We start from the raw sequence: 11,039 nt of genomic DNA, 5'->3' as shown, positions 1-11,039 counted from the left end.
CTAAACCTTCACTCAAAAAAGATGAAATATAATGCTGCAAGTGGTACAATAAATTACATCATAAATTGGGTTTGTGATGCATCTTTTATCACGGTGACTGTTTAGCTAATGAAAGAACACAATCTTGTTCACAAAAGGTTAAGATTCGGAAACCAAGAACAAACAATTGCATGTTATATGACTCATCACTTCAATCCAGTCCCCACCAACCAGATGCCCAAAGATGTTTCTTCCTCCAATGACATCATAATTTTCAACTTATTTGGTCTCTTCAAGTCCATGAGGTGTTTCAATCTCATAGCCCATATTCCATTCAAAAGACAATTTTAACCTTTTTTATATGGTTTTATTGTTTTTGTGATCAGTCACTTTGTAAAAGTTGGTGGTCCAAAAAGAAGAACCGGAAGGAATCCCATTTCCATGGATAACCAAACACTCGATAAGTGACCTTTTTCTTGGCCCCTTCCACAAATAACCTACTTAGCTAGCCCTTAATTCCACATGCCATGTTATCATCAACCATCATGTATATTTCAAATGTATATACACATACTATAAAACTATCAATTATGATACGATTGGATTGTATCCACAAACATTTGCACCCTTAAAATATAATAAGTAGCCTTGTTAACTTAAATAATTCAATGTATGTATACATATACACTTAGTATCGAAATTTTGACACATATGGTCTCAATATCTCATTCAACCTTCCATGCATATAGAAAGAGGCAAAACTCATGTAACCCACTTGGATCAAGCCCATCTACCGAACCCGAACTCTGAGACGACAATGGTGAAGACGGAACGGATATCGCCCGAGAAGTCGCCGGAATAGAGAGTTTAAAAATAAACAATGCATGCCTTAAACCAGGACTAAAAAGCCAATCATGAATATCCCAATAAACTTCAATTCTCACTTTACTAAAATGAATACATTCATTACCTCTAAACTTCCATTGAAGATGCTTCACATTAATCATCAAATGCCCATCTATTCTTATCTCCATCGCCGGAGCAACCCCATCTCCACCGGTTTTGTTCTTGCATTCGATTGAAAGCTCATGTAATCTCCCTTTTTCATGAAACTTTAATCGTGTCGAAAACTTTTTCTTACCAAAAACATGTTCTTTTCTTGATACTAAAACTGGATCAATTAAAGCCGGTCTACAACCGGTTTTTCTATAAGCATCTTTCTTCAAATCACCTAGCAAAAGCACCACTTCTTGATCACAAACCACCGCAACATAATACTCCGAACTCGGTTCGGTCTCACCATTAAATTTAGCAGCTTTAAGGTCCCAAAAAACATCAAGACTTTTAGTACCACCAATGCTAAACCTTTTGGATCCTTGTTTTCTCCAAAAGCTCCATGGTTTTAGCTCCACTTTACATGTGGATAACTCAGCCTCCGGTGACTCATCTCCGTCAACAGAAACCGTTAACCCGTGAAGCAGCAGGTGCTTGAACCATGTGACGGTGATGCAACGGCAGTTACCGGCGATTTGGGTCTTGTAAACGGACATGAAGAGGGTCTGACCGGACTTTGTGATGGTTGCATGGTGGGTGGTTGATGAAAAACAAGATGGGATTCCGATTGGGTCCTGTAGCATCTTTAGGGTTTGAAGGTGGATGATGAGAAATGTGAGGGTTTTGGCTGTTTTATGGCAGAAAATGTTTGTTGTCAGTAATGAAATACAAGAAAGTGTTCAAAGTTCAAACTAGAGGGTAGATGAGCAGTCAGAGAATGAAAGTGAGTGCATTAAACCATTGTTTTGATTTTTGAATATCCAAATATCTGTTGTTTGCATTGAAATATATAATATTATATGCTTCTCAACCACTTGGATTTGCCTTGCAAGAGTAGATAATTATTCCTACTTTCAACACTTGATTGTAGAGGTGCATAAAGCGGGTATATACATGGGTTCGGGTATATACTCGGATACGGGTATGAGCGGGTTTTGATTTTTTGGGTATTGGTCATATCCGGGTCAGGTTCGGGTCCGGGTATTGGCCAGAAAATCTATACCCTGTATACCTGGGTTCGGGTTTTCAATACCCGGGTATTAGAATACCCTATTTCCGGGTCCGGGTAGGGTTTGGGTATGGTTCAGGTTCGGGTATAGATCGGGTTTTTCGATTCATTTTTTGGGCATAAAACATAGAAATATAATAGAAACATTTATTTATACATATCCTATGCCTTAAAATCTACCTAAAAAAGTCTTACACAAGCTCTAAATGTTCAAAAAAAGTTGTTGTACACAACGGGTCGGGTATTACGAAAACCCAGGTCCGGTATTAAAACCCGATTACGGGTATTACGAAAACCCGGGTACGGATTTTATGGAAACCCGGGTATGCTAAAAACTCGGGTACAAACCGGGTACGAAAAAACCCGGGTTCGGGTTCTGGTATTGAACAGAATATGCATACCCGGTCCCTAGGGTCGGGTTCGGGTTTTTTCCCGGGTTCAATTCCGGGTCTGGGTTTTTTTGTGCACCTCAACTTTGCTGTTTGCTGGTTAAAAAATATGTAAAGAAAAGTCATTAGATATAATTAATTGTTTTTTACATTTATAATTGCAAAATACGTAAATAAAATTTACATATTTATATGTAGAATATTTGACTCTCTAATATTATATACTAGTCTTAAGCTTCCCGCGTTGCGGGCCAGTGAACATAAAAACGTGCTATCAACGTTGAGGAGATGGGAACGTAAAACCATGCTAAGTAGCATCGAACGAAAACCAAAACCGGGTAAAGCGTAAAAAAACACGAATTTCCAACACAAAGTGACTTACGTGAAATAATACATAGAAGGAGTCGAATTTATAACGATGTGTATTAGAAAATGGAGGGGGTAAAAAAAACTTAAAAAACCAAATGTGACCACCAAATACGAATGAAATAAAAAACCCTGAAGGGCCAAATGTGACTATTAAACACTGTGCTAAATAGTAACGAACGACGAACAAGTCCGAGAAAAAACGTAAAATAAAAACTAATAAAAAAACTAAAATATTTAACCTTTGTGACACAAATTATAAAAACTAAAGTTTTGTTACAAAATGAAAAATCATAATGCCTAAAAAAAGAAGACAAAAAGACAAAAAAGATACTATTCCTCTGTATGTTATTAAAATTAAAATTGAGAGATTTAATAATAATAATAATAATAATAAATAATAATAATAATTATAATAATAATAATAATAATAAGGATAACCATAAAATATTAAAATTGAAATTAAGAGATTTATAGATAATAATAATAATAATAATAATAATAATAATAATAAGGATAACAAAATATTTTAAATAAAAATATAATTGTGAAGTTGAAGGAGAAATTGCCACGTGGCATTAATAGTAGTCTTTTATTAATATTTAGATTAGATAAATAAAAAAAATAAAAAGCAAGTTAGGTTTATATCACTCTAAAAACTATATATGAATACAAAAGATAGAAAGTAAGTTAGCTTAACATATCTTATGTTATTTCAAATGAAACAGGATTAGATATGAAAAATATATAAGTTATATATCATAGAGCTAAAAATTTGACTGGTATGAACATTAATGTTTTTGTCCCGTGCGATGCGGTGGTGAACATAACACTTAAAGGCCCGGTCGAACCAAGGTTAGCCTCAAAATTGTACCGAGCTAGCTCGGGTCAACTCAAATTTAAAATCTAGCTTAATTCTTAAACTCAAGTTTGGCTCGATCAAAAATTAAGTTGACTTACTCAACTTAATTTGGCTTGATTTTATAACTTAATTTATCATAAGGGTCAAACATATAATTTACTAGGTTATCACCCGCGAATTTCGCGGGTAGAAAAAATTACTTTATATTAATCGAGTTATGTCATTAAATAAAATAAAAATACATGTTTTCAAACGTAATTTTTTTTATAATTGTTTTGAATTGAAAGTTGTAGTCAATGGGTTGCGAGTAAGGTCAGAAACTTCGGGCAAGAACCGGAGGCAGAAACTTGCCTCTCTGAACGACCCATGAAACAAAAAAAAACTTTTCTTTTTTATAATAAAATATACACATGAAGTTGTTCGAACCTGCAAAACAAACTCATTTAATTAAATTTAGAAGTTAATTAAAAGTTTAAATCAGAAAATAAAAACAACAAAAACTTTATTCATTAAAATATACACATGAAGTTGTTAACCTGAGCTTCACCAACATCTCTGCATCATCGACATCGCAGAGTACATCCAAAATCATTTAACATCCTAAACCTGTAACAACCACCTAGATAAGAGACTTAATCTTCCAAGTACCTCGAATGGTTTGTCGGATCGTTCAAAATCCAGTATGTTTAACGCAACTTTACAGCTCTATGAAACAATCGGCTCTGGATCTTTGGAGAATTTCTCAAATAGATATATACATTGGTCATCTACAAAAATGGTTTATTAAGGTCAGAAACATTAAGTTTTTCATAAAAGTGTCCCGAGTCAACCCAACACAGCCGTTTTGACCCTAAAAACCATGTTTGACTACCTACCTAATATAGTCTATTTTCCACAAAATATAATTAAAAATTATAGTAGATTTTAGAAGCATGGTTACCTTATATTTTTGGTTTTAAAAATGTGGCAACTCTCTCTCTATCCTCTTTTCTCTGTATTAAATTATTCTTTTTTCCTTTTCCTTTCAATTTTTCGTTCAGAATATAATTCAGATTATAACAACCTCTCATTTTTTGTACTTAAATGTGAATCTAATTGTTCAAACTTATTTGTCTACAATCAACAAAATCTCATATAACCAGCAATTTCATGCACAATCAAAGGTGTCACAATCAAACACAAACATAATTCAATCTACACATTTCTCAAAACACAATCTCTAACATCACTAACCTGTAGCAATTATTCAAAACCCTAACTAATGTGTTGTGCACTCACTAATATCTGCTACACATGTCTCACTTATTCATCTTCACAACTTCAAACACATCTTATCTAACACCTTATGCCAATCAACAAAATCTCATATATACATAAACCTTGAATATTACTCAAACACATCTTATTTAATGAATCAAAATAAAAACACATAAACCTTGAATATTACTCAATTTATGACTACTATCCCACAAAACAAAACTTTGTCAACAAATTATATTAACTTATGCAATGGTAAACCATAAAAATAACAAATTAATTTAGATGATTAGCCTTGCAGAAAACCCAAATCGGGAAAGTTTACCAGAATCGTTAACGAAAAAAATCAGACTCAGATTGGATTACTCAAACGGATATTAATCACGAAAAAAATCAGACTCAGATTGCCATTACTTCAAATTTTAAATTTAAAATAATGATTGAATTCAAAATTTAAAATCTGAAAATCAAATCACTAATATCCAATCCTGTAAATCAAGCAAACTTATTAGAAAAGTCTAACCTTTCAAATTTAAATTCAATATACAGATTCGAAATTTAAAATCAAACACATTAATGACAAACTTTCAAATCTAATAAGTTCTGTTCAAACTTATTTGTCTACAATCAACAAAATCTCATATAACCAGCAATTTCATGCACAATCAAAGGTGTCACAATCAAACACAGACATAATTCAATCTACACATTTCTCATAACACAATCTCTAACATCACTAACCTGTAGCAATAATTCAAAACCCTAACTAATGTGTTGTGCACTCACTAATATCTGCTACACATGTCTCACTTATTCATCTTCACAACTTCAAACACATCTTATCTAATACCTTATGCCAATCAACAAAATCTCATACATCAATCAGCAATACAATGCACATTCAAAGATCTCACAATCAATTTCAAACATCAATCAATATACAAAATTTCTCAAGGCAAAAATTTTAATATCACTAACCTAATGCGCTACTACTCAATAATGTGTCGGTGCCATGAAAAAACATCATAACCTTAACTAATGTGTTAACTTACCAAGGCTCAAGGCTGTATATTTTCCCAATTTTGTTTGTCCGACGCATCATCACAAATCTAACAACCGAGTCAATCAAATTATTAGTTAAAACCCAATAAACAAAGTATACTAATATCCAATCCCGTAAATCAAGCAAACTTATTAGGAAAGACTAACTTTTCAAATTTAAATTCAATTTACAGATTCGAAATTTAAAATCAAACACATTAATGGCAAACTTTAAAATTTAAATTTAACATAATAATTGACTTCGAAATTGAAAATTTAAAATTTAAAATCAAACACAATAATGGTTTATTCCAAAATTTAAATTTAGAATAATGATTAACTTCAAAATTTAAAATTTAAAATCTGAAAATCAAATCACTAATATCTAATCCCGTAAATCAAGCAAACTTATTAGAAAAGTCTAACCTTACCAAGCAAAACCAACCGACATGATACCAATTTACAGCAATAGCAAGCCTATCTCTGTCCAATATAGTTGCAGCCAAAAACTCCGGACCATCCAAAATAAACACCTAATGAATCAAAATAAAAGCACATCCCTAAAATTACAAATAATATAGTTAAATCATCTCATAAAAAAACATCAGGATTTCAAAGCATTCAAAATTTAAAATCAAACACAATAATGGTTTACTTTAAAATTTAAATTTAAAATAATGATTGACTTCAAAATTTAAAATTTAAAATCTGAAAATCAAATCACTAATATCCAATCCCGTAAATCAAGCAAACTTATTAGGAAAGTCTAACCTTTCAAATTTAAATTCAATTTACAGATTCAAAATTTAAAATCAAACACATTAATGGAAAACTTTCAAATTTAAATTTAAAATAATGATTGATTTCAAAATTTAAAATTTAAAAATTAAATCACTAAGGAAACATACAAAAAATATAGGATCATATTCCTCAATCAACTTTAACAACGAATGAGAGTTGTTTTTAGGATCCATAACTGCAAAGGAAGTAACCATTGTTTTAAAAAATTATATAATGGTGATATATTTATAGAAACAAAGTCTATTTACAGAAACCGAATCATAATTCCGAATACAAAAATAATCTTTAACAACAGTAATCTGTTTATAGAAACAAAAACAACTTTAAAATTGAAATCAAAGGCATCTTTAAAGAATTAACAACTAACTATATACAAAAATTATAACTCAATGACTCACGATAAATCATCATCACTAATTTTAAGACATTGAGATATGGAAGTTGTTCTCCCCACAATAAGGTTGCAAAATCATATGGTATTTCCTATAAATCGAAACAAAAAAAAAACATATAAGTTGCAATAACTTATTGTGTGCACAAAACTGAAAACTTAAGAAACATACCAAAAATATAGGATCATAGTCCTCAATCAACTTTAACAACGAAGGAGCATTGTTTTCATGATCCATAACTGCAATGGAAGTAACCACTGTTTAAAAAAAAATATAACGGTAATCTATTTATAGAAACAAAGTCTATTTACATAAACCGAATCATAATTTCGAATACAAAAATCATCTTTAACAACACTAATCTATTTATAGAAACAAAAACAACTTTAAAAAGAAATTAAAGACATATTTAAAGAATTAACAATTAACTAAGTACAAAAATCATAACTAAATACAAAAAATTATAACTCACAAAACAAACCATAAGAACTTCAAAAGATAATCACATAAAATTTCAAATTAACACCTAAAGACAAAAATAAAAAAGAAAGACTATACATATCAAAAAACAAACAACACCAACAAAACTGAACTAACCTGTTTTTGGTCGACGAACAATTCGAAAAATATAGGATCATAGTCCTCAATCGACTTTAATAACGAAGGAGCATTGTTTTCATTATCCATAACTGCAAAGGAAGTAACCATTGTTTAAAAAAAATATAACGGTAATCTATTTATAGAAACAAAGTCTATTTACAGAAACCGAATCATAATTTCGAATACAAAAATCATCTTTAACAACACTAATCTATTTATAGAAAAAAAACAGATTTAAAAAGAAACTAAAGACATCTTTAAAGAATTAAAAACTAATTAAATACAAAAATTATAACTAAAATATAAAAAATTATAACTCACAAAACAGTGCAAGATATACCTTTTCTTCAACTTTTCATAGGAACTCATTCAATAGTTCCTTGTAGGGGAAGGAGTCTGAAAGAAGCTCTTCACCTAAAATTACAAAACACAAAAAGTTTGTGAGATATGCAACTCGAGTACAAAAACAATAGTCAAAGACTCGAAGCATCCCTAAAATTACAAATAATATAGTCAAAGCATCTCATAAAAAAAATCAAGATTTCAAAGCATACTAAATTTAAAATCAAACACAATAATGGTTTACTTCAAAATTTAAATTTAAAATAATGATTGACTTCAAAATTTAAAATTTAAAATTTAAAATTTAAAATCTGAAAATCAAATCACTAATATCCAATCCCGTAAATCAAGCAAACTTATTAGGAAAATCTAACCTTTCAAATTTAAATTCAATTTACAGATTCAAAATTTAAAATGAAACACATTAATGGAAAACTTTTAAATTTAAAATTTAAATAGAAACCCTAATTCCGGAAAAATTATCATACTAAAAATAAATCACTAAAATTTAAATTTGAGGTTCCAAAAAAAAATCATTAACAAAATTTAAAATTGCTCAAAAATATAAATTTAAAATTTGAATCCCGGAAATAGAAACCCTAATTCCGGAAAATAATCATACTAAAAATAATTCACTAACGAAATTTAAAATTGATCAAAATTTTAAATTTAAAATTTAAATTCCGGAAATATAAATAGAAACCTTAAAATTTTAAATTTGAGGTTTTTAAAAAACGTAACACCATTTATTTATAGAAACAGAAACCTTAATTCCGCAAAATTATCATACTAAAAATAAATCACTAACGAAATTTAAAATTGCTCAAAATTTTAAGTTTAAAATTTAAAATAGAAACCTCAAAATTTAAAATTTAAAATTTAAAATTTGAATTCTGAAAATTATATCACTAACATCCAATGCCATAAATTATCATACTAAATATAAATCACCATTTATTTGCTATAAGTTTAAAACAAAATAAAAAAAAAGATAAATATCAGTTTACTTAAAATATAATTAGTAATTAGAATACACATAAACGTACCAAAAATATCGGGTCATCTTCATCAATAAGTTTTAAAAATGAAGGACTGTTGTGCAAGGGATGCATATCTGAAAAATATATATGAAGGTTTAAAAAAAAATAAAACGGTAAAGTATTTATAGAAAAACAATCAATATTCTTAAATCAACAATCAATAAGTTTTAAAAGATAATTTAATCAATTGAGAAACTTCCAAATTCAAAAATAAAAAGAAACGGTTTAAAAAAATAAAAAATATTTATTTTTTAGAACCAAAATCAATATTCCGAAGACAAAAACATTATACCGGATGAAAAAATATCAGACCACTGTAAATCTTCATCAACACAATCAAAAAACATCGGACACAATCAAAACATATCATCATCAACAACAAACTAAAAGACTGTAAATAAAAATATGAGTAACATGAGAACAAAATCAAAACATCAACAAAATATCATTTCATATGATTGAATCGGATAATGCAAAATCATCATCAACAAACAACCAACAAACAACGAAAAAAAAAAGAAATACCGAACAGAAAGGATAAAATCAAACCTACACAAACTTAAAAAAAAAAAAAAAAAACAACTATAACATTTAACTAACCTCTGTTGTTTCACGAATGATTGGAGTCCGATTTTATCCAAGATTTAGGGTTCCATATGAAAAACAAAATCAACAGAAATCAGTAACTTTGATATATGTAGATGATGATAATAAAACCTCTGATCTTGATTTTGTTTGCAAAAAAACAGAAAGATAAATGTTCAATCGCTTGATTAAAGATACACAATAGATAAACAACAAATTAAAACAACATACCTTCAATTTTTATGATCAGATCTACAAAGTTTAGGACAAAGAAGAAGTTAATAGCATTCGACACAATCTTTATAAAATCAAGTTTCTATAGAATTGAATAACATAAATAAAGTAGATTTAGGATCGATTGTGTAGATTACAATCGTAAAACAAAGAAATCAGAAACAATAAAATCAAAAACATAGAAACATACCTTTGATTGGTTAATAGGATTGATTTTTGTGAAGAAGATGATGTTGCAGAGATTTGGCTATGGTTTAGAATTGAGGATCTTGGTGGTGGTGATAGGAGAGAGGATGCAACTTAGTTTTTTAGGGTTTGTAAAGTGTGTGCAAGAAGAATGAAAAAAAAAAGGAAATATATACTATGACCCGAATTCGAAAAACCCGACCCAACTCAATTCGGATCCCGCATTTTTTCCTTGGAATCGTGAATGTACAAAGCAAATTGGGATTTCCCTCCTAAACCAAATTGCCACATCAGCCTAGATGGTCAAAGACAAAGGACACATAGCCCAAATCCATCTCATTTATATATATATATAGATTCTTGCTAATGGACTAAACTAAAATTTACTTAGCCAAAAGACTAAGTATGTATGTTAAACAATTTATTAACTCTTGCAAAGGCGCTTTTATTAAAAATGAAATTGATGACTTTTTTAAGAAAACAAGGGGCTCTTTGAGCCATTTCTTTTCATAAGTTTTTTCTAGTCCAATGTGGGTTGGAAAAATACAAGAATTCCAAAAAAAAACTAATGCTTTAAACAATTGTACCTTATGTTTTAATATTTAAAAGTAATTAGTATTAAGCACCTCTTGCGTTGCGGCGGGACCATCAACACTGAACTTGCGGCGTGTTAATGCGAATAACTTAGACCGAAACGTAAAACATAGAAAAGAATAACTAGGTTGACCTAGGACTCGTGTGTTGCAACGAACCTATCAAATTGCAAAAAAAAAAATAGACAACGTAAAAATGTCGACCCGCACACATGTTGCGTCGTGTTAACTCGCAGAATCTAAAATGGAACGTAAAACGAAAAATTTGCGTAAGATGGAAAATATAAGGGACCAAAGTTGAAAGTAAAAA

The 11,039-nt window shown here is 29.8% G+C and overlaps 1 protein-coding gene and 1 long non-coding RNA gene across 2 annotated transcripts; both read right to left on the bottom strand.

The window, feature by feature from the left end:
- Positions 1-704: 704 nt before the first annotated feature.
- LOC110881819 lies at positions 705-1,616 on the bottom strand. The gene has a single exon (XM_022129969.1). It carries the CDS (start codon positions 1,614-1,616, stop codon positions 705-707), a length of 912 nt encoding a protein of 303 aa, XP_021985661.1.
- A 5,735-nt stretch (positions 1,617-7,351) lies between these two features.
- On the bottom strand, positions 7,352-8,109 carry LOC110881917. The gene is made up of 3 exons (XR_002559940.2): positions 8,090-8,109; positions 7,747-7,838; positions 7,352-7,388 (listed from the first exon to the last, which is right to left on the bottom strand). It is a non-coding gene; the product is annotated as an uncharacterized LOC110881917 (long non-coding RNA).
- Positions 8,110-11,039: the final 2,930 nt, after the last annotated feature.

This window comes from Helianthus annuus, chromosome 9 (genome assembly GCF_002127325.2).
Source record: "Helianthus annuus cultivar XRQ/B chromosome 9, HanXRQr2.0-SUNRISE, whole genome shotgun sequence".
In the NCBI taxonomy this organism is placed as follows: Eukaryota; Viridiplantae; Streptophyta; class Magnoliopsida; order Asterales; family Asteraceae; genus Helianthus; species Helianthus annuus.
Note: the sequence above shows the minus strand (reverse complement) of the source record. Positions and strands in the feature narration are given on the sequence as shown.